The sequence below is a fragment of the Lagenorhynchus albirostris genome, chromosome 5 (genome assembly GCF_949774975.1).
Source record: "Lagenorhynchus albirostris chromosome 5, mLagAlb1.1, whole genome shotgun sequence".
Lineage (NCBI taxonomy): Eukaryota > Metazoa > Chordata > Mammalia > Artiodactyla > Delphinidae > Lagenorhynchus > Lagenorhynchus albirostris.
Window position 1 is genome coordinate 27,718,789 of NC_083099.1, and position 23,953 is coordinate 27,742,741.

The 23,953-nt window shown below is 41.2% G+C and overlaps 1 protein-coding gene across 8 annotated transcripts; it reads right to left on the bottom strand.

Annotated features, from left to right (window-relative positions):
* Positions 1-5,037: 5,037 nt before the first annotated feature.
* FAIM (Fas apoptotic inhibitory molecule) lies at positions 5,038-22,265 on the bottom strand. Of its 8 annotated transcripts, none has more exons than XM_060149746.1 (6): positions 21,883-21,945; positions 16,453-16,544; positions 16,175-16,307; positions 15,658-15,886; positions 8,807-8,856; positions 5,038-5,448 (listed from the first exon to the last, which is right to left on the bottom strand). In XM_060149746.1, the coding sequence occupies exons 3-6, from the start codon at positions 16,283-16,285 to the stop codon at positions 5,299-5,301; spliced, it is 540 nt and encodes a 179-aa protein (XP_060005729.1). In that variant the 5' UTR covers positions 16,286-16,307; positions 16,453-16,544; positions 21,883-21,945; the 3' UTR covers positions 5,038-5,298. The 8 variants fall into 8 exon arrangements, with proteins under 8 accessions (XP_060005729.1, XP_060005730.1, XP_060005731.1 ...); XM_060149747.1 differs by lacking the exon at positions 21,883-21,945 and adding an exon at positions 21,717-21,770; XM_060149748.1 differs by lacking the exon at positions 21,883-21,945 and adding an exon at positions 17,655-17,704.
* Between the last annotated feature and the right edge of the window lie 1,688 nt (positions 22,266-23,953).

Consider the following 23,953-nt stretch of genomic DNA (forward strand, 5'->3'; position numbering starts at 1 on the left):
GCCATGGATCAAGGGCCCAGCCGCTCCGCAGCATGCGGGATCCTCCCAGACCGGGGCACGAACCCGCGTCCCCTGCATCGGCAGGCGGACTCTCAACCACTGCGCCACCAGGGAAGCCCTACTGTGTTTTTATTCAAAAATACTTTAAGGAAAGCTCTCCAGTTCATTCTTCTAAATGGCTGAATTGTAGTTAATGGTGTATAATAATTTATTCAATCATTTCTCTGTAGATAAGCATTCACAATTTCCAGTTTTTTCCCCCCACTATGCACAATGCTGCAGTAAACATCCTTGTAAAAATATCCTTATGCTGATACTGAAGGCTTTGTTTTTATGGGATAGATTCTCAAAGAGAAGGGTGTGTGAGAGGTGTATGTGTGTGTGTGAGTTGTGTTTTTAAAAACTTTATAAGTACGCTTTAAAATCTTTACTGAAATGTAAGCATTCATACAGAACATAACAGACAGAAAGGTAAAAATCATATTGGTATATAGCTTCATTAATTTTCACAAAGTGAATACATCTTTGTAAACGGCATTCACAACAAAAATTACCTTTATCCCAGAAATTTCTCTCGTGCTCCTAGTTACTAACTACACCCTAAAGTGAGCATTATGTGGACTTCTAAGACTATATATTAGTTTCTGCCTGTTTTTGAGTTTTATATAAATGGAACTTTCAATTTAATAAATTGCTTTCCTAAGAACTTACTTATTTTCATCACCAAAGTGTGAAGGGGTACCCTTTCTTCCATATCTCAGTCAGTAATATGTCATTGCTCTTTTAAATATTTTTTGCTGTTTTCATTGTTAAAATAATACCCCAGCTATAAATTAATTTGAGCATTTAAAAGATATATTTGTTGGCTATTTGGATTTCGTTTTCTGTAAATAGGCTATTAACATCCTTTATCCATTTTACAATTAGCCTGACTTTTCTTATCAATGTTTAAAAGCTCTTTATATATATGTTGGACCTTGTCATCTACATTATAAGTGTCTTCCCCATATCTATTGTTTGTTTATTGACTTTGCTTATGGTATCTTTTACTATACAACTTTTAAACTTCTAGATAATCAAATAGGTGGTTGTTTGATAGCTTCAGGATTTTCTTACCTAATGAAGATCTCCCTTGCCTGAATGCTGTAGCCCTTCAGGGTTTAACCGTCCCTTCTTTTTTTCTCTCTCTACAACCTTCCTAGTTGATGTTATTCATTTCCATTGTATGAAATCTCCTGTATATGTTAATGATGCTCACAGGTGTATCTCCATCCCAGACCTCTCCGCTGAGCTGCAGTAATACAAATCTCACTGCCCGCCATCTGTGAGGGGCGTGTTAGGTCCTGGGGGATACAGCAGTATGCTGTCCCTGCCCTCAGAGCTTGTTAGAGGATATATTGTGTGAAATGGAAGGGATGACTGGGATACTTGCTGATCTACTGCACATTTTGTACTGCTTCGAGGGAAAGACTACAGTCAAAGGACTACATATCTATTAGAGAATGAAGACAACAGAAAAATAAGTAAAAGAAATGAAAAGGTAATTCTTGGAAAAGGAAGCCTGAATGGCCAATAAACATGTAAGACACTCAACTAGTAATCAGCGAAAATTCAAAAGATACACCATTTTATTTATTTATTTATTTAGGCCGCATCCCACAGCTTTCAGGATCTTAGTTCCCTGACCGGAGATTGAACCCGCACCCTTGGCAGTGAAAGTGTGGAGTCCTAACCACTGGACCACCAGGGAATTCCCATGACATACCATTTTTAAAAAAACGATTGGATTGGCAAAACTCTGAAATCCTGACAGTATCAAGCTTTGAAGATTCGAGGTAAAGAATTCTGCTGGTCAGGGCTTCCCTGGTGGCGCAGTGGTTGAGAGTCTGCCTGCCGATGCAGGGGACGTGGGTTCGTGCCCTGGTCCGGGAAGATCCCACATGCCGCGGAGCGGCTGGGCTCGTGAGCCATGGCCGCTGAGCCTGCACGTCCGGCAACGGGAGAGGCCACAGCAGTGAGAGGCCCGCGTACCGCAAAAAAAAAAAAAAAAAAAAAAAAAAAAGCTGCTGGTCAAAGTTTATAATGGTACAACCACCTTTGAGAGCAATTTGGCAAATCTTTAATATGATTTACACTACTCTTTCATTCAGCAATTCTACTTCTTAGCATACCTAAAGCAGTGCTTCTCAATCCTTGATGTACATACAAATCACCATGGGATCTTATTAAAACCCAGATTCTGATTCGGTAGGCTGGAAAGATCTGAGATTCTTAATTTCTAACAAACTCCTAGGTGATGTCATTGCTGCTGGTCCAGGGACACACTTTAAACAGCAAAGCCCTAGAGAAACTGGAGCATATTCTCAAGGGACACACAGAGACACAAAGATGGTCATTAGAGCTTTGATGGTATAATGATCATCTGAAAACTACTGAGGCGAGTGGATGGCTAAATTCATATGGTTGAATGCAAGAGTTAAAAGGAACTGGAGTTACGTGTACCAACCTAGATCAATCTCAAAATCAATACTGAATGGAAAAAAAGCAAGTTGCAGGAAGGATTCATAGAATATAACATTTAAAATTTTAAGTAATACTGTATTGTTTTAGGGATATGTACCTACACAGTTAATATAGACTTGCATGGGAACGGTAAACGTCAAGTTCACGATAGTGATTACTTTGGCAAGGGAGGGGTATGGGAATAGCAAGGGTGTATGGCTCTTCGGTTGTATTTTAATGCTTTACTTATTAAACTGGATGATAGGTAAACCCAGTTAAATAATACAAGTGTTTGTTTTATTATTTTCTATTTTTTCTACATTTAAAATATCTCATTAAGCAAAACAACAAAACAAATAGCCTTATTTTTTAGGTCGGAGAAACAGAGGCTCAAGAACTTAACATTTGGTGCCGAACTTCAAACCCAGGCTGTACACCTTCCTCGTGACCCTGCTGGGGTTTTTGTTTGTTTGTTTGGCTGCACCGCAAGGCTTGTGGGATCTTAATTCCCCGACCAGGGATTGAACCCGGGCCCTCGGCAGTGAAAGCGCTGAGTCTTAACCACTGGACTGCCAGGGAATTCCCCCAAGCTGCTTTAAATTAACAAAACAAAAAACATGGGTTCACCAAGTCAAAGGCAAACTACATTCTCAAGGTTTGGTCTCCAAAAGACTGAATCAAACTGTATCCCCATGTGTTTGCTGAGGAACATAATAACACACTGCAAAGTACAGTTCTGACTGCTAATAGCTAGAGTTCAAAACAAAGTGCCTAAAAATAATTGCTTTGCTTTTGGACATGGCACAAAACATTTTTTGTACCAGATAAAATATGGCCATTAAAAGTCGCCCTTTAGGGGCTTCCCTGGTGGTGCAGCGGTTAAGAATCCGCCTGCCAATGCAGGAGATATGGGTTCGAGCCCTGGTCCGGGAAGATCCCACATGCCGTGGAGCAACTAAGCCCATGCGCCACAACTACTGAGCCTGTGCTCTAGAGCCCGCGAGCCACAGCTGAGCCCGTATGCCTCAACTGCTGAAGACCACATGCCTAGAGCCTGTGCTCCACAATGAGAAGCCACTGCAATGAGAAGCCCGCGCACCGCAACGAAGAGTAGCCCCTGTTTGCTGCAACTAGAGAAAGCCCGCTCACAGCAACGAAGACCCAACACAGCCATTAAATAAATAAAATAAATAAATAACGTCCTTTATTCAAGGGAAGTGAAAACGACCACACCCAAACACTTGAAAGCAAACCCCAAAATGAGTTTAAGCCTCAGAAGAGTCCCTCTTAGTTCATTCATGTCCTAATCTTCCAGTGGCAGTGAAGGAAGCCTGGGGGGGGTGGCATGGGGAGAGCAGGGGGATGATTTCTATACATGTGGTATGCTAACCTTCCAGTCGTAAGACTTCAAATAAAACAAATGTCAGAGTAGGTAACTCACAGGCTAATTTTAATATGCTCTGCCACCACGCATGTTGCCTGCGGGGGCCCCGCCTGTCTGAGCCACTTTCCCTCGCTGCTGTCCTGCCCCTCAGTTCCTCGTGCCTGATGTTAGAGCGTGGTTGTGCCTCTGTTCTGCCCCAAATCTCTTAGAAATACGTGAGCGGCAGGGAGAAGGTAGTACAGCACATAGGTTTTAGCGTCAGAAAAACCTGGGTCTAAATCCTGCCTGTTCCAGTACAGAACAGCTCACTAAGCTTGAGACAATGTCTCCAGGCCAGTGCTGTCCAATCAGACTTGGTATGATGATGGAAATGTTCTGTATCTGCACTGTCCAATGTGGTGACTGCTAGCCTCATGTGACTGCTGAGGACCTGAAATGTGGCTGGTGTGATAGAGGAATTTTTAATTGTTTCATTTTAGTTAATTTAACTTAAATAGCTACATGACTAATGGCTACCCTAGTGGACAGAGCAAGTCTAGAAAATGGAGAATTCTCCCTCTTATGGAGGATCCCCATGTGATAATGGACATGAAATACCCCGATAAAAGGCTCTACTATTAAACCAGGTCCTGCCCTGAAAGACCTTCAGAAACGAGTACTGACACAATCTGGACCACTTCCCGTACTGAGGCGGCATCTCTGTGAATCTGCCTGGGTGGGTCTGCTTCAGTCACAAAGCGCTAACACTGGTGCTAGCTACCTCCACACAGGTGTGCAACTCTGACTTTCTAAACACTGCCTGACAATGCAACTGATGCTATCTGGTGTAAAGAAGTTTGCTTCATCCTTTTTTTTTTTGTCCTGATCATGCTGATTAAACAATTGGATTTTCAGAAAACTTTTTTTTTTCAGAAGCCTATTTTTAATTAAATTCTTACGTGACACTCTTTGACATCTCAACATTGTTTCCAGATAGAAAATGTTTCTCATTTCAGTTAAACTAATAATATCATTGTATACCAATTGCTTTAAACTAGACAATCTATCTGCACAGGTTAAAAATATACAAAGACATCCATTTTAAGAAACACAAATCAAGCAGCACCAATTTTATTTTATAGCATTTATTATAGTAAAAGTTGCTCTTGTAAAACACTAGTGATTTTTGGTCCATATCTTATTTTCCATTTGATGTTAAAACATTTTACATTATTTACAAAATAAATTGCAATATTTATGATACATAATTTTTTTTCCTGACCTTTGGAACATTATTACAGTTTCAAGTAACTAAAAAATAAAAACATGGCGACTAGATGTACTGAAAAGTATATACTGAACATATTTAATCACCACAGTAATTTAAAAGTCCTGATCTTTACTTCTTAAGATTAAAATTCATTAACATGAAGTCACTCAGGAATCTCTGGGATTTCTCTATTATCCACAATGAGAGTATGAATAATCCCTTCTTTCCGCTTCCCACTACTGACAGCCTTTATGTAACAGTCATGGTTCCCAATACTGAAGTGAGTTTCAGTTCCGTCATCTACAAACTCACCCTGGGCAAACAAAAGAAGGAGGAATTAGTGTTCCAGAAACATTTGTCTTTGTCTAGAGCATTAACATCACCCAAAAAGGGAGGTATAATGAAGTACATATTAGTTCAATGTTAAACTTGGCAAGATTAAAGTTAGAAGCTTGTATTTAGATGCTGTTACGTCTCTGTTATGAAGGTTTCTTATTTGTACCCCCTACAATCTTTAAGAATCTTAAGTTTCAGAGAAAAAAAAAAAGTGTACCTAATGGCTATGTGTCTATAACATACACTATGTAGACAATGTAGACCATTTTCAAAAGTAAAAATAATAAACCTGATAGCAAACATTTATTAGTGATTTATTCTATACAAAGAATGGTTTACATGCATTATTTTATTGCATCCTCACAATAACCTGATTGGAGTACGATTACTATCCACATTTGATATGTGAGGAAACTGAGGCACAGAGTAGTTAAATTACTTGCTGAAGGCCCCAGTCAGTAAGGGATGGAGTGTTCTTAACCACTCTGAACATCTGATTCCCCAGTGTATAAGGTGGCTTACAATAAATACATTAAAAATAACATAAAACCAAACACTACTGAGTCTAGACTTGCTCTGTCCAGTACAGTAGCCACTGGCCACATGTGGCAACTGAGCATGTAATGAGGTGGGTCTAAAATGAGATACTATGTTAAGGGTAAAATATACACTGGATTTGGAAGACTTAGTATGAAAGAAAGAATGTAAAATGACTCAGTAGAAACTTTTTATATTTATTACATGTTAAATGATAATATTTTTGATATACTGATTTAAATCAAATTTTTATTAAGATGAACTTCACTGTAAAACTTCTGAAATCTGGCTACTAGAAAAGTTATATATGAAGCTCATATCTGTGGCTCATATTTCTATTGAACAGCACTGATCTAGAGTAAAAAGATAGGGGCCAAGTGGTACAGAGAAGGAATGAAGAACAGGAGGCTTAGAGGATAAAAGTGGATTATGCAAGCAAGCACCATCAGACTCACAACTTGGCTATGAGCTTCCTGGCAGCCAAAGCAGACAGAGCAAGGCCCCGTAGCTAACATTATCTAACCAAAGAAAGCACAGGAGGCATCAGAGAGGGAAGCTTTTTCTTAGCTCTGGGAAGAATCTGGCCAACACGGAGGTGTACTGACCACAAGGACTGGGGGTGCTGGCCCTGGAGTCTAGTGTGTTCTTTTTACCCCTTTTCACATTGAGCTTTGAAAAAATCCCTCAGGTCATACTTCTGTAAAAATCAATTTAGAGGGCAGAGGAAGGGTTGAGTAATACAATCCTTGTCAGTAGCTTCTTGGTAATTTGACAGATACATGGTCTTGGTCACGGTGCTTTGAGATGAAAAGGAAATGGAGAAAATAAGCCGTAACTCACAGGCAGCAAGAGCAGGTGTGCATAGTGCCGGGGAAGACTGCCCGGCAAACTAGGTCGTAGTTACAATGAGGAGGCAACTGGGTGAGACAGAGCTATTGTCCAAACACTTGTGGTTTCTTGTCAATTACTGAGGAACAAAGACATTGTGGATGGACATTATTTTCAACTCCCTACTTATTTACAACCACATTCTTAAATCTCTCTTTACATTTGCACTGGAGAATTCCTGGAGGGTGGAAGGAATGTGATCCCAAACTGCAGACTCCATCTAGGGAATTCCAGGGTAGGAAAGGGAGAATAGGAAGGACTGGTAGATGTGGCATCGGGCACACAGTAGGCATGGAAACTTAAGCTGGTCCAAAAGGAGACATAAAATACTGAAGAGCTCTCCAAGCCTCTCTGCATAAAAGTCTCGATGGGTAGGTTTAACCCAGAGGGTGGATCAAACTCTGGAGGATCAATTTTGAGTGAGCCCTGGTTACATTTCCCTTCAAGAATTAAAACTAGGATTAATAAAGAGAAAAGCATTAATCTTTGTAACCTCTGATTTCTGGCTTGGGCACTTCCTTAGAAGCAGATTGGCTATAAGACCCAGCTAGTCTGCTGAATACATTCATCCCAGACCTTCCCTCCAAGCACATCTCCTCACCTTCCCAGACCTACAATAGAGAAGGGAGATAACAGCAGCAACCACAACTTGCGACTAGCTAAACTGTGCCGGGGAAGAGACCTTCTCACGATCTCTAGCCCTGGTGTTCACGTCTGAAGCCATGAAAGGGGACACCAGGGCTGGTATACCGCCTGCTTGCCAGCTGACCCCAGAACACATGGGAATTTCCACCCAAAGATTTCAGCTCCTGCTTCCACACTCCCAGCTGTCCAGGACCACCTCCCCTGCTTCACTTCCTCCCCTGCTGTACATACCATTATTTCCTTCCCACTTGAGATGCACTCCTATATTCATCCCACCACAGCCCTAACAGTGCAAGCAGCAAAAGCCCAACACACTGGGGTTTGGATGGGGATTTCATTGTGCTTGGCTTCAATGGGTGGGGTAGCCTCTTAGCACTGCTACTCTACAAATTCCACTTGTCTTCTGGGGTTCGTGACAGTGCCCTTTCCTACCTGCCTTTGTGTGCATCATTTCTTTTTAACAATCTTTGCTTTTAGAAAAGTACTATCTGCTTTTTGAGTGTATGGTGTAAAGCCTTCCTATTCAGAGTGTGACCTGTGGACCAGCAGCTCTGGCAACACCTGAGGACGTGTTAGAATATGCACTTTAACAAGATCCCAACTGATTCTATGCATGCAAGTTTGAGAAGCAATGGTATAAAGCACCCCTTTAACCTGGATAAACACAGGAGGACTCAACCTTTGGGGAGGACCTTTTTTTCTTTCTTTTTTTTTTTTTTTACAAACCCTTGTGTCGAGGTGTGTCGAGGACTGACTTTCAATAAGTTTGCAGCAAGGGAGCTGCTCTGCTAGGTACGAAACCCAGACCCAAAAGGAGATCGTCTACGAATGGTTTAGCACCAGGGTCCTCATGAAACGGGCGTGATGGGCGAGGAGGCGGCCACCTTTCTAGCCGCGCGCCCGTGTCCCAGGACGAAGGATTCTCCGCACCGGACCCCGGTCCCGACGTGCAGCAGGTTGCGCTGTGCTGCACCGCGCCGGGGAGGATTTTGTAAATGTGGGAACTCTTTTCAGGGTAGAGGCTGGTCCAGGAGAGGAAAGGTAGAGTATGAGCTTGGTGCCACACATAAGTTGTTACCAAACTCTCACTGCCCCAGGCACTGCCCAGGAAAGTTCTTCAGATTTTGGAGTCAGTATTACTTCATCTCTTTTTTGTTTTTAACCAAGAGGACCTTCATTACTTATAAAATCTCCAGTTAGGAAACACAGCAACATTTCAATGGTCACTCACGCACATGGTGAGGGTAATCAAAAGGTCAACTTACTGCTGTCTCCATTTTTTTACCATTGCACCATACATCCATAGTGTCTTTTTCTGTAAAAGTAACAGATGAAAAAAAAATTATAATCTGTGATTTAAAGTTAACACTTTATTATTTTAAGAAGAGTCTGTTACACTGGATTTTGAAAACTCCATTAATTCCATTCATGGCTTTGAAATTCTTCCAAATTTGAAGAAACTGTGTTTATCTTTTGTTCGCAGACGAAATAAAATTGAAAGCAATCTTCTAAGAAAAAATCTTGATCCCAATACAAATTAATGAAGACTTGTTAAAGAAAATCTTTAAAGGAGGATGCAGACAAATGAATGCAAAGAGGGACCTTTCCACACAGAATGTCTTTTTTTCATATCATCTGAAATGTTTTAATAAAATTTTAAGGTCTCATTGTGAATCAAAGAAGGGTTTACACACTCCCAGGATTACAATGTGTTTCCATTTAGGATACCAATATATTTTAGCAAAATAAAGAGTGCTTTTGGCCTTTTAAAAACATACGTAGTTTAAGTAATGCAATATTTGACCTTATCCCTTTTTTATTTTTATTTTTTGGATTATAGCAAGCATTGCTTTTCTTTTTTTTATTGGAGTACAGTTGATTTACAATGTTGTGTTAGTTTCAGGTGTACAGCTCAGTGACTCATTTACACACACACACACACACACTTTTTCAGATTCTTTTCCCTTATAGGTTATTACAGAATATCGAGTAGAGTTCCCTGTGCTATACAGTAGGACCTTGTCATTTATCTATTTCATATATAGTAGTGTGTATTTGCTAATTCCAGACTCCTAATTTATCCCTCCTAGAATGTCCTCTAACATCAGTGACTAGATGATTCCTCCTGCCTCTCACTAACCCGACTGGATGATGGCACAAAGAGACCGCCAGAAAAGGCTACCCTGCTGTTCATACAGGATAGATAGCAATTTAGCCTTAAATTTCATACTGGATAGCACAGTAATCTCTATTCATTTTGTTATGGTTTCACTTTGAGGAAAATTACTGGATCATAAAAAAAAAATTTAGGCATAGTACTTGATAGACTGTTCAGATTACAGTGCTGACATGATAGAGCAAAATGCTACCACGATACACTCGGGCATTAGCTAAGCGGCCGCAGCTCACTCCAGGGAGGTGTGTACATGTGTGCGCGTGTCACAAACGCATATGCATTTTGGGGAAGGATTCCCTAGAGCCACTTGTGAATGTCAATGTCCCAGGGAGTGGCAGGTGGGAGGACTGCACTCATTAAGCAGCCAGAAGACGAGCTTTGGGTGTTATAACGCAGACTAGAGAGAAGCGGGACCTGTGTGTGCATACGGAGCCCAGGGGTCAAAACCTGCCTGGGCCCCAACGTTCGCTGCAGCACTATTTACAATTGCCAGGTCATGGAAGCAACCTAAATGCCCATCAACAGATGAATGGATAAAGAAGATGTGGTGCATATATACAATGGAATATTACTCAGCCATAAAAAGGAACGAAATTGGGTCATTTGAAGAGACGTGGATGAACCTAGAGACTGTCATACAGAGTGAAGTAAGTCAGAAAGAGAAAAACAAGTATCGTATTTTAACGCATATATGTGGAATCTAGAAAAATGGTACAGATGAACTGGTTTGCAAGGCAGAAATAGAGACACAGATGTAGAGAACAAACTTACGGCCACCAAGGGGAGAAAGGAGGGGTGGTGGTGGGATGAATTGGGAGATTGGGATTGACACATATACACTAATATGTATAAAATAGATAACTAATAAGAACCTGCTGTATAAAAAATAAATTAAAAAATTCAATTCAAAAAAAAATTACATGCTTTCTTCTGGTAATTGTTTGCATTTAAATTTCAAATCATTAAAAAGTACTATTCACGGGCTTCCCTGGTGGCGCAGTGGTTGAGAATCTGACTCCTAATGCAGGGGACATGGGTTCGAGCCCTGGTCTGGGAGGATCCCACATGCTGCAGAGCAACTAGGCCCGTGAGCCACAACTACTGAGCCTGCGCGTCTGGAGCCTGTGCTCTGCAACAAGAGAGGCCGCGATAGTGAGAGGCCCGCACACCGCCATGAAGAGTGGCCCCCGCTTGCCACAACTAGAGAACACTCTTGCACAGAAATGAAGACCCAACACAGCAAAAACAATAAATTAATAAACTCCTACCCCCAACATCTTCTTAAAAAGAAAAAGTACTATTCATATTAAAAAAAAAAACAAAAACAAACCTGCCTGGGTGTCAAGGCTGGATGCCTTGACACTGACAAGCCGTCTACTCCAGGAACACGGTCTCTTCTCCCTGCACCTCGAGATGTGAGCCTCACTTAGAGAGTGGAGAAAGGACTTTGAACTGGGCTAGAGGGAAAGAGAAGAGCAGAGGGGCCCAGGAGGTACGGGAGGGGAAGCCCAATGGCAGCCTGAGTGGGGAGCATCTACGGCCACAGTTGTGGGGAAACCCAGCTCAGCCACCTGGATCAGAGCACAGGGTGCTCAAATAAACCATGACGGTGGTGACAATCGGAATTTTATTTAGTGGGCCAACTGAATGTGTACATGTACTCAGATTTTCTATAACAGCTGTTATTAACATGCCTCTGAAGAACATTGCTAATCCAGAAGCCATAAAAGAAAAGGGGTAAGTAAATCTGACTACATGAAAGTAAAAAAGATTTCTGCATGATTAAAAAAACACATGCATACGTATAAGCAAAGTCATATAATAAATGACAGACTGGGAAAAATACTTGAAGCTCACAATACAAAGAGCTAATTTTAGTAACAGAAGGACTCCTAGCAATCAAGGAGAAAAAGACCAACAACCCAAGAGAAAACAGGTCAAAGGACACGTACAGGCATTATCAGAAAAGAAACACAAAAGGACCTTGAACACATGAAAAGAGGCTCAACCTCACCCAATTCTGAAAGAGGCAAATAAAAAACATGCTGAAATACCATTTTTCACCTAAAAGTAAAGTAGCTGGTGAGCCACTACATTTCTAAACACAACACTGTAAAATTCTGGAACATAAAGATGAGCCCCCAAAAGCTTCCAGAAAGAAAAAACTAATGGGATTCAGACTGGCATAGAACTTCTCATTCAAAACAATGGAGAACAGAAGACATGGAACAAGGCTTTCAAAACTTCTCAGGGGAAAAAAACTCCACATTTTAAAGCTAGAACTCTATACTCCACAAAAGTATCAACTTCGTATAAGGTTCATATAATATTTAGCTCCTAGACACCCTTTATTAGGAAATCACTGAAGGATATTTTCCAGTAAACAAAGGTAAAACTGGCAGCTGTGGGATTCAATAACTGATGGAACTAAAGCCAGGGTTCCATGAAAGCAAGCCCAGGACAGCCACTGGGCAGCAGGCCTGGGAAGCAGCTATCTAGTTTTGAACAGGAAGTCAACAGACGCCCAAGAATACTGTCATTAAGAATGAGAAGTTTTCAAAGCAATAGATAATATGAGTAAAAAATGCAAACAGACATTAGGAACATGAGCAAAGAAGATATATTTCCATTTCCAACAAGAAAAGAGAAAAGCCACCAGAAGAGCCCAGAAAAACAGATGACTAAAAAAAAAAAAAAAAAAAAATCAAGGTCCAATTGTGAAGTAAACAAAAAATGAGGTATAATTTTGAGAAACTGGTAGATTATAGAACAGAAAACTCACTTGACCTTGACACTAAAAACAACTTCCTTTGAATGGCACAGGGGGTGTGACAATAATACAGAGAAAGAATGTAACCGTGGCCCACTCCAAAAATATTTACAAAATCACAGTAATATAAATGTTATTTATTGGTTTTTAATTTTAGAATCAACCTATAGAAAAAACACAGGAGAACACAGTTATGGCTACAGAACAGAATACAAATATTAACTACTCTGATGATGTCAAAGAAAAGGTAGAGAAGACAGAAGTTGAAGGTGGTAAAGGTGGGAGAGGAGCGGCGGGGGAACTATATGTTCACAGCCTCATCTAACTCAACAGGGGATGAAGTAAATTTGAAAGCTGATGATGAAGATGGTGGTAGCGGTAGCAGAGGCATGAGCTTTTTACTGTCTCCAAATTTCCCCTGCTAAAACAGACAGGGCAACAGAACAGAATCAAAGACCCGATGGACAGTATCTACACCACAAACTCTACAGTACCAATAGGTGGGGGAACCACGGGCAACTCCAAGACCGTAGCTGTAGTATCGGCAACCATGCAGAAAGAAGCAGAGGAAGCAGCAGAGCCTCTGGTGGACCTAAGAATCCCCAGACAGCAGTCCCGGTTCTAACTGGAGCGTTCGGAGTGGGGATGTGTGAAGAGCAGCTGAACTATAAGGGGTTTTACATCCTGACAGTGGACGGGGTGTGGGAGCAGCGGGAGGGGTCTGAAAGGGCTACAGCAGTCTGGGCCCCAGGAACCCTCAAACCAACCCGCTGAAGCTCCCTTCCAGTACAAACCCCACACTGAGAAGGTGGGAAGACAATCCAAACTGAGCACCCAGGGAAACGAGAGTAAAAGAGAAAATCTAGAAAAAACGGGGTAAGGAAACAGCAGCCGTCTCAGAAAGTGTGCCCCAATGATTTTTAACATCATCCAAAAACGACAGAAAAGGGAACTCAAGAACCTGAAGTTTAAAAAGCTACATAAAACCACACTCCCTTCTATAAGTTCAGAAAAACTAAGATCATACAAGAATTATCAAAGAGAGGTACTGAGCTCTAGATCCACACAAAATTGTAAGAAAAAAGAACAGACTACCATCATTATAGATAATAGAAGTATCAGAAAGACATGCTTACATGAAAGGTAAAGCTGTAAAATACTATTTCAAAACGAGCTGAAAGAAATTAAGAAAATCATACAAGATATGAAAGAATGACTAAACAATGATTAGAGAAACTCTGAGAAATGAAGTGTAGAACTCAGTAAAAATTAGAAATGAAAATAATTTCATAAATGAGGACTCAACTAAAAGGAACACAAAACTAACACAATAAATAATTCCTTAATAGAAACAGAAAATGAAGAGGAGGAAAATTTTTTAAATCAAAAAGAAATAAAGATGACAGTACAAGTCACAGGCTGGAAGAAAATAACTGCAAAACATATCCGATAAAGAATGTGTATCTAAATATCTTTGTTACATTTTTAGAATTATTGACTGACAGGAAGTATTTAAATGGCAACCTAGACATCATCTTTTAAATATAACTGAAGCCAAAATGGTTGAAAAAATTAATCTGCTTTTTTCTCATGATACGTAAATCTCATAATGCACTAAAGATTATGGTTCCAATTTTTTTAACTCCTTATCTAAAATATACTACGAACTCTTAAAACTCAACAGTAGGAAAACAAACCACCCAATTGAAAAATGGGCAAAAGCTCTATAGAAACAGCTCCCCAAAGAAGATACACAGATGGCAAATAAGCATATGAAAAGATGCTCAACACCACATATTATTAGGGACTTGCAAATTAAAAGTGAGATATCATTACACACTTATTAGAATGACCAAAATCCAAAACACTGCCAACACTGCTGGCAAAGATGTGTAGTAACAGGAACTCTCACTCATTGCTGGGAGGAACACAAAATGGTACAGCCATTTTGGAAGACAATTTGGTGGTTTCCTATCCTCTTCAAGAAAAATTGACCCAATTTCTTTAATAAATAAACCATACAGGAGTTTTTTGGTTTCCTTTTTTTCCAACTATGTGCATTTATTACCTGATAAACATTTTTCATTCTTAAAAAAAATTTTTAAGGTATTTTCTAGCATTCAACTAGACTATATACTATGTTTTTTAATAAATGTATTTATTTTTGGCCGTGTTGGGTCTTCGTTGCTGCATGCAGGCTTTCTCTAGCTGCGGCGAGCAGGGGCTACTCTTTGTTGTGGTGTGTGGGCTTCTCATTGCGGTGGCTTCTCTTGTTGAGGAGCACGGGCTCTAAGTGCAAGGGCTTCAGTAGTTGTGGCACGTGGGCTCAGTAGTTGTGGCTCACGGGCTTAGTTGCTCCGTGGCATGTGGGATCTTCCCAGACCAGGGCTCAAACCCGTGTCCCCTGCCTTGGCAGGTGGATTCTTAACCACTGCACCACCAGGGAAGCCCTAGACTATATACTCTTAAAAGACACAGACAAAGTCTCTTCATTTATGGATCCTCAATGCCTGGTACACAAACTGCCCTTTAAGAGGTTCTCAATATTACCTAATAAATGAATCAATGAATTAATGAGATGATCTACATAGTCTTAACTTAGTGATATGAGAAGCAGGAAATACTAAGAGTAACCAGAAGAGTGAAAAGGTAGTAAATATTTGTCTTGCAAGTTTTGTAGGCCCAATAGAAACTGAGAACACAGATGGCAATCTGTAATAGCAGAACTTAGCTCAAAGAGCAATGGCTTACTTTTTATTTTTTAATCTACTTTATCTGGACTGATGATTTTGATCTGCTGCAGTCCTAAACCTATTGCTATCTAGAGAAAAATTCCCTTTTTACTGATGAATCTTTAATTTCCAACTGCCTTTAGACATGGTTTTAAAGAGAAATATCAAATAATAACAAATGTCTACATCAGTATTTCTTTTTTTAAACCCAAGTTTATAATCCTCGAATCCATCACTATAAAATCTGGCTCTCATATTTTCCATATAAATCAGTCGATTCAATGAATACTTCATTTCCACAGGACACGTGAGAAATATAACTGCACTTAACATTCTCTCCTATTCAAAGCTGCCATAAAAGGTCTGGACAGTTAGAGGAACTAATTAAATGGCCACCATAAAAAGCCAACAAATTCTGCAGAAACGGCTCTCACTTACCCAGCACAACTCTAAAGTCCTCACCATCCAAATGTAATAACCAAGTATTGGTGGTTTTTGATCTGTTCTCCATATACTTCTTGAGACTTTTCCCATTAATTTCCAGAGTATATTCATAAGCAAAACCACTGACAGCATCTATATTTATGGCTGCTTTCATCTTTGAAGCTCCAACACAGAATGTTTCTTTGCCCACTAATTTGAACATCCATTCTTTTCTTATCTCTTCCTAAGTAATAAAATATAAAAGTTGAAAACACATAAATGGAAGAAAATTTAATATTTTCATGATACAAAGGTTTTAGAAAATAAAGTCATTTTAAGTTTAAATATTAGATGTTATAGTCTATGAATTGCACAACTATTATTAGTTTACTTTGTATGGCAAAATGATACAGGCCAATATATAAAGATAACCACTGTAAGAGAAAAGCCTTGCATTCACATATGAAGAATCTACATTAGCAAAATCAAGCTTCCCTGTACACCATATTTACGAAGTAACAGTTTTTCCTACCTTCCCATCTACATATACCACTCGTTTTCCTGATGTGGTCCCATGTTCGAATTCAATCTTATGGACTCCATCACTTAAAGCAATATCCCAAACAGCTACGAGATCTGTCATTTTTTCCAGGCTGTAAGGAGGGCTAAGGGAATAAAATTAAGCAATTATAATAGGCCAAAACAGTAACAGAATAACCAATTAATCCTTCCAAGGTGAAAATATCAGATTTCAAAAAGCCCTGAAATTATAAAATATTAAAGTGATATTAGCTAAGAAAGCCTACTTACAGTACATGTAACTATCTTCTCCCTCTTATGCATTCTTCTTTTAAGATGAAATTACTATATATGGGTATATAGTCAGATAATTCCAAAGTCACCTTAATATAATAGGATTAAGAATCAGTCAGTTTATCCACGAAAGTATTCTAAGCTAGGCCACAGAATAATGCTTGGAAAGGTCAGTAAAAAGTTTCTACTTCTCCCTCCCGTCACTTAAAAAGCACAGTATTTAATTTTGGTTTTACTTTTTCAGATCCAATCACTCTAAAGCAAGAATTCTCAAAACATTTTATACTTAAACCAATAACTAGGGATTAATTTTAACAAAAAAGGTTCTAATTTATAATACTAAGACTGAGGAAAAAAGAAGTCATGGAAGAAATGTTCTATAATAGATATAAAAATGTTATGGAAGATAGTAATCTTGTCATTATTATAGGAAATCTTATTAAAAATATAAAGGATTCTGTTTTGTCAAGTTTCTGGCACAATTTAATATAAAATATATATTATATGTGTGTCCTATGTGAATAACCTGTTATGTATAATGAATATGTAACATGTAAGTACTATTTTGATACTGATATAGATCTTTAGCTTTGAGAGAAGTAACATTTATTACAGCAATAATGATCATAGCTAACAGTTATTTAGTACTTACTGTGTGTCAATCACTGCGCTAAGAGCTTTATATATATTAACTCAAAGAATCCTCACCATGAGGTGGGTACTATCATTATCTCTATTTATAGATGAGGAAACTGAGGCTCAGAGAGGCCAAGGGCTTGTTTAAGGTCACAATGACAGTAAGTGGCAGATGGGATGTAAACTTAGGACTCTGGCTCCAGAGTCTGTCTCTTGACTACATCCTACTCTTCATTCACTCTAATCTCCTCTGTAGGGTCTAAATCAAAGACAGTAAATGGATTTTATATCATTTTGAAGTGACTGCCAAGAATTTTGTGCTGAGATGGATTTGGAGACCTTACCTCCAGGTCCTATGGGAAAGGATGCCACATTAGTGCTTGCTACCTCCATGCCAGGTGTTTACCACCCTTGCTCGAAATCACAGAAAAGCAAAACTATGTGTTCTGCAATATTACAAAATGTGTCCTTTAAAAAGTAGCCTGGATAAATACCTCTCCTGAATGATTAAAACTTTCTTGAAATTTTCATAAGCTAGTTTTATTGCAATGCAAGACATTTACCTTTCGTCATCTTCAAAGATAGGACTGTCATCTCCAGATGCCATGGTTGGCAAAACAGTCTTTAATCCAATTAGCAGCCAGGAAAGAGAAAAGGAGAATTGCAGCAAAGAAAGACTGAGAGCAACAAAGATGACATCTGCAAAGAGTTTTTCTAACCCTGCAATCAATTTCTTAAATTGCACGCAGTTTCTGATGAAACAGCCTTTACATACAATAGAATTGCAATATCTAATTTTCAGGGAAAGAAGTTAAATCACGCAAATTAGCCAATCATATTTTTACCTGTTATGGATTTATTATTTCCTAAAACCAGAGAATAAACTCTAGTTTATGCCACTGAACTAGGGAAGCCAGGGAAGCCCCCTGAACTGTATATTTTAAAATGGCAAATTTTATGTCATATATATTTTATCACAACTTAAAAAATTAATACTGTAATATATAAAAAGCCCATTGAATTATACCCTTTAAATGGGTGAAATGTATGGTATATGTGTTAAGCTTGCAAGAAGCATCCAGGGATATGCCAGTTTGCTTTCTAAGAGCAAATGTAATTTGCCCACTTACTCAAGCCCACTTAATTTACTAGTGCCAATAATGAATCCATAAAAGTTACGTAGTTTGCTCAGGTCACTAGAAGAGCCCAAGCCAAAACTAAAGTCCAGAACTCCTGTGTAATTAACTAAACAGTATCTGGGCTGTAATGCTAAAATCAGAAGCACACATAATACACACATAGGAAACCCCCCACATTTGAATATTTGGGATTAACAGTTGTACCCCTGCCAAACCTACTGAAAAATAATTTCAACTATTTTTTGCTCCCAAGATCTACTCCAGTCTAGCCTTTTCTGTATAGATGTCCAAGGGTGCTCACTCCTTGTAAAAAACGGGAGATTGACAATCGTTTTGGTCTGGAAACAGCCAGAAGCCACAAATTGTTTTTTAAAAGATATTAAGGGCTTCCCTAGTGGCGCAGTGGTTAAGAATCCGCCTGCCGATGCAGGGGACACGGGTTCGAGCCCTGGTCCGGGAAGATCCCACATGCCGCGGAGCAACTAAGCCCGTATGCCACAACTACTGAGCCTGCGCTCTAGAGCCCGTGAGCCACAACTACTGAGCCCAAGTGCTGCAACTACTGAAGCCCGTGCGCCTAGAGCCCGTGCTCCGCAACAAGAGAAACCACCACAATGAGAAGCCTGCGCACCGCAACGAAGAGTAGCCCCCGCTCCCCGCAACTAGAGAAAGCCCGCGCGCAGCAACGAAGACCCAACGTAGCCATAAATAAATAAATTAATTAAAAATTTTTAAAGATATTAAAGACCTTAGCATCCATAAAAGCGATCCAGCAGGCAAAGGAAAGCTAAGCATTTTGGAATGAAAGCTAAAGATTCAAAACACACTGTACCCAAAATAAATCCCTCGTTTTTTTAGCACCTTATATATTTGTGGATTTTTCTAGTCTTAGAAATATTTCTTAGGGGAACTTCCCTGGTGGTCCAGTGGTTAAGGCTTTGCCTTCCAATGCAGGGGGTGCGGGATCCATCCTTGATTGGGGAGCTAAGATCCCGCATGCTTCATGGCCAAAAAACCAAAACATGAAACAGAAGCAATACTGTAACAAATTCAATAAAGACTTCAAAAATGGTCCACATCAAAAAAAATCTTTAAAAAAAATTCTTAGGATATCTCCTATGAAAGCGGAGGGTATCCTGCAACTATCAAAGCAAAGAGAATACATAGCAATAGAGTAAGCCAACAGCATAATATAAACTTAAATAAGCATCCTTTGTAAATCAGAGTAGATTTTGGGATATCATTCAAAATTTGCTCTACAACTTTTAGAGACTCTAGAAAGTTCAGTAATTCAGCAAACTTGAAAGAACTGCCCAATTTTCCATTATAAGGAACTTCAAATATTATCACACTAACATAAGGCATCGTACCATATTAATTATAATTATATTTCATATAAAGTATAAAAGACAACACAGCAAATTAGAAAGGTTAGAAATCAAGATCACAGAAAAAAACTTTTTCCCTCAACTATCAACATTCACTTATACATTCAACATTTATTTATACAGTATCAGTTGAAGAAGTTTTGGAAATAGTGGTGACGGTTACACAACATCATGAATGTACTTTATGCCACTGAACTGTACATTTTAAAATGGCAAATTTTATGTCATATATATTTTACCACAACTTAAAAAATTAATACTGTAATACACAAAAAACCCGTTGAATTATACCCTTTAAATGGGGGAATTGTATGCTATATTAATTATATCTCAACAAAACTGTTTTAAAAAAAAACACCCAGGGCTTCCCAGGTGGTGCAGTGGTTGAGAATCTGACTGCTAATGCAGGGGACAGGGGTTCGAGCCCTGGTCTGGGAAGATCCCACATGCCGTGGAGCAACTAGGCCCGTGAGCCACAACTACTGAGCCTGCGCGTCTGGAGCCTGTGCTTCGCAACAAGAGAGGCCGCAATAGTGAAGAGGCCCGCGCACCGCGATGAAGAGTGGCCCCCGCTTGCCGCAACTAGAGAAAGCCCTCGCACAGAAATGAAGGCCCAACACAGCCAAAAATAAATATAAAAATAAATAAATAAATAAAAGATTACTATATAAAAAAAAAAACCCCAGGTGCCCTGCCAGTATTGTTTCTTGGAATATGATTACACCTATCACCAAGAGATGATCACAGCTGTCCATGTATCTGTCTCACACAGATCTGTCTCACACAGATCTCTAAGCTACAAATTGGACTTAATAAACACGTCATATTCTAAATTTATCCACCATACATACATTTAATTATCACGACCATGTGACCAAACTGGAAAATGATTATTACAAAGAAAAATCCCCTGTGTTTCAACACAAAGTTTTAAGGATGTAAATAAAAAGGATGGAGAAACAAATTCCATTTATTTTCACTGATAAGGACAATGTCACTCACTCACTTGAAACTTTACATGTCTTCAAAGGAAGCTTTCTGAGTATCTGGTGACATACCCATCAGCATAATCCTTTAAAATCCCTCCCCTAGCAACCCAGCATCCATGTATAAGAAAGTATGACAAATATAAAGTTTCCACTGTTCATCTAACTAACCCCAGCTTGAATTTTGCTTTAACTTAGGTTTAGTCGTATTGGAGACTGTAATGGTTTATCCAAGCTAAACCTAAGTCAGTTTTAAAAATTACTAAGGTACTCACAGTTCCTTTTCAGCAAAGCTCTAGGTAAGGCCAGCTACAAGGCAGGTCAAACTTAAAGAGGTGTTGACACCGTCCGGCGGATCCCTTGTGAAGCACTGGGATCTCCAGCAAAGTCTGTCAGAAAGCTCCCTAAGCCAGGTGTTCCCAAATGCGAGGCACAAAAACGGAAATAACTTTTCCGAGGTGCATTTTTGCAACGTATACAAGCCTTACGAGGGATTCTCTCTACACAAATAATCGTGCTCAAAAAACCAGACGGAACAGTGCTCAACGAATTGCTTTTTGTAATAGCTAAGAACTGAAAACCACCTGTATGCTCACGATCAGAGATAATCCATTATGTAAATCACAGTCCTGTCACTCAGCGAGCGTCAAGCCCCGGCCAGGCGCGGTCAACCTGGCCCCAACACAGACTAGCGCGGCCAATGAAAAGGATGGAGAAAAACATCGAAAGCCGCGCGCAGACGCGTGGGATGTATTAGTAAGACAAAGAAGCCGAGCTGCGGCACTTTACGATCCATGTTCAGCAAAACTGCAGCTCGCTCATGCTTGCAGGGAAAAGGGGACTGGAAGGAAATACACCTTAATGTTAACCCGAGTGTCTCCTGGGAGAGGGGGTTCGGCTCCTGCGCTTCCTTGCTTGTGCTTTTCTGCTCCACTTTTCCGACGGCGACAAGTATGAATTTATACTCGGGGAGAGGCCGGAGCCGCGGGTCGCGGGGTCTGGCCGGGTAGGGGGGCCCCGCCGCCCACCCCGGTCCCTGCCCCGCCCGCGGCCCGGCCGCCGGGAGACACCAGGAGCCCCCTCCCCGCCCCCCGTGCGGGCCCGGGCCTCACCGCAGGGTCGCCAGGCCACGGAGACACCGCCCACCGCCCACCGCTCGGCGCGCCCGCCGCCGCCGCCCGGAGATGGCGGCCGCCAGCGCCGCGGCGGGGTCGCCTGGGGCTGCGGGCAGGGGCTTCCGGGGCGGCCGGGCCTCCCCACCTGAAGTGTGGGGCTCACCTGGGCGCTGTGGGCCGCAGCGGGGCTCTGGGCCCAGAGACCGGTGGGTTCCGCCGACTCGGCCACTTAGGCAGCGTGGCCTTGTCCCGTCGCCGAGAACCAGGCGCAGCCTCCGCGGAAGCGAGAGCTCGGCAGGCGCAAGTCCCGAGCGCGCCGACTCTCTGTCGCGCTTCAGGTCCCCAGGGGTGCCCCGCGCAGGCCGCCTTCCTCCTCCCCGCGCGGCGATCCGACCCCGCCCGCTGCTCCCGCCGCCGGCTTTGCGTTCTCACCCCCTCCCTAGGCTCCTCGGTAAGAACCAGCGGATAGCCGGCGTTGGTCGGACGCCGGGGAAAACCAGGTGGGCCAAACCCCCCTACCTGCTCTGTAGCCGCGGGGCAGGTAAATCCGATCGTGGCATTCGCTCCTTGAAACCCTGTAAGGCTGTTGGCTATTTCTTTAAACATCAAAACTCCTTAGGGTTGGCGCAAGGCCCTGTGTTTGATGTTGCCCCTGCCTCCTCTGGCTTCATTTAGATCCTCAAATGTTGCAAAGTCCTTCTCACCCAGGGCCTCTGCACGTGCTCTTCCCTCTGCCTGGACGCTCCTCCCTGCCTCTTCCCTTAGTTAACCTCCATTTTGCTGTTGAGATTGTTCTTCAAATATCATTTCTTAAGGAAAACTACGCTGGCCCCTAAGGCTTGCAACACCAGGAATTCTCCTTCTCAGCTCCATTCAGGGTGTGCAAGTATTCTTTGTAATCTTTGCAGAATGTGCAGTGTAATTGTACACCGAGGTCCGAGAAGGCGGGACGGTGGCTGATGGGTCCTCACTCTAGCATCTCCCACGTCTGCACAGTGCAGGCTTGTATTAGGCTCTGATAAATATTTGTTAAATGAATGAATGAAGAGCAGGCCTGAGTAATGTTTTAGGTGGCCTCGATTTTTTTCACATTAAGGAAGAGACAGCATCACTGCAGGGAAGGAGGACCGTGGGTGAGTGGGCCATCTGAGAAGACCAGTGAGGGGTCCCTGTGGAGAGTGGGCCCCAGCAACAAAATAGAGACATGTGAAGGGATTCTCCGGGGGTCCTGGGGCTCTGAAGATTTGGAGGTACAGGGACATCTAGGCCCCATTGTGTAATTTCTTCCTGCAGCTTGATGTTAACGTTAAAAAGGATTGTTTCACCTCTGGGATTGGTAGTGAGGGTGCTGAGCAAGTATGTGAGAGAAGGGGAGTTGAGAAACAATAAAGAACCATCTATTGATTAGGTCAACCTGTCTGCAGAGTAGTAGACTGGATCTCAGAGAGCACTGATTTCTTGTTTGCCACCCTGTATTGAAAGCTCCCTGAAGACAAAGACTTTTCATATTTGTGTTTTTTTCTGCACTAGTGTCCTGAAAAGAGAGTTTTCAATAAATTATTGTTAAAAGAATGAATTAGGGGGCAAAGGTAAAAGGCCTCAGAGTGGTGATTTCCAGAGATGAGACAAGGCTAGCTGAAGATACCTCCCTAATTCCTTTCTCCCAATCCTTAGTTCTTCTGAGAAACAGCTGTGAGTTGTTGGGCTAGGACCAGGAAACCCTGGTTGGGCAGCAGCTCAAAAGTATTCTTTAATGAAGAATCATATTTTCTTGTAAAACTTTGGGAATCAGAATATCTTTTACAAGACCAATGATGTGTAATTTATCGAATGCTTGCTTTGTGCCTTGTGTATCATTGCCTGTCGTTCTCACAACAGTCCAGTGATTATACTTACACCCATTTTGCAGAGAGACCCAAAGCCCTTCAGAAGTTGTGGAGCCAGGCCTGTGGGATTTGAAAAGTTCATATTAACAAGACCTGTTATTAGAAAAGTATTAATTGTGCACGAACAGAAATATAGGTCCTGTCTTAGAGGCCTGGGGAGCCCCTCTTCCCAGGGGCCCCAGAATGTAGTGGGGGGTCAGCCCACTCGTGAAGTGTACCCAAGTCTGTCCCCAGAATAGGCGAGGCAGTCGGATTTCTCCACTGGCTTCTTCTGTGCCACTGTTTCTTCCTTGGGTATAGGTTCTGGGATACCTGGAATTAAGGAACACACCAGTTTGGGCTGCATTT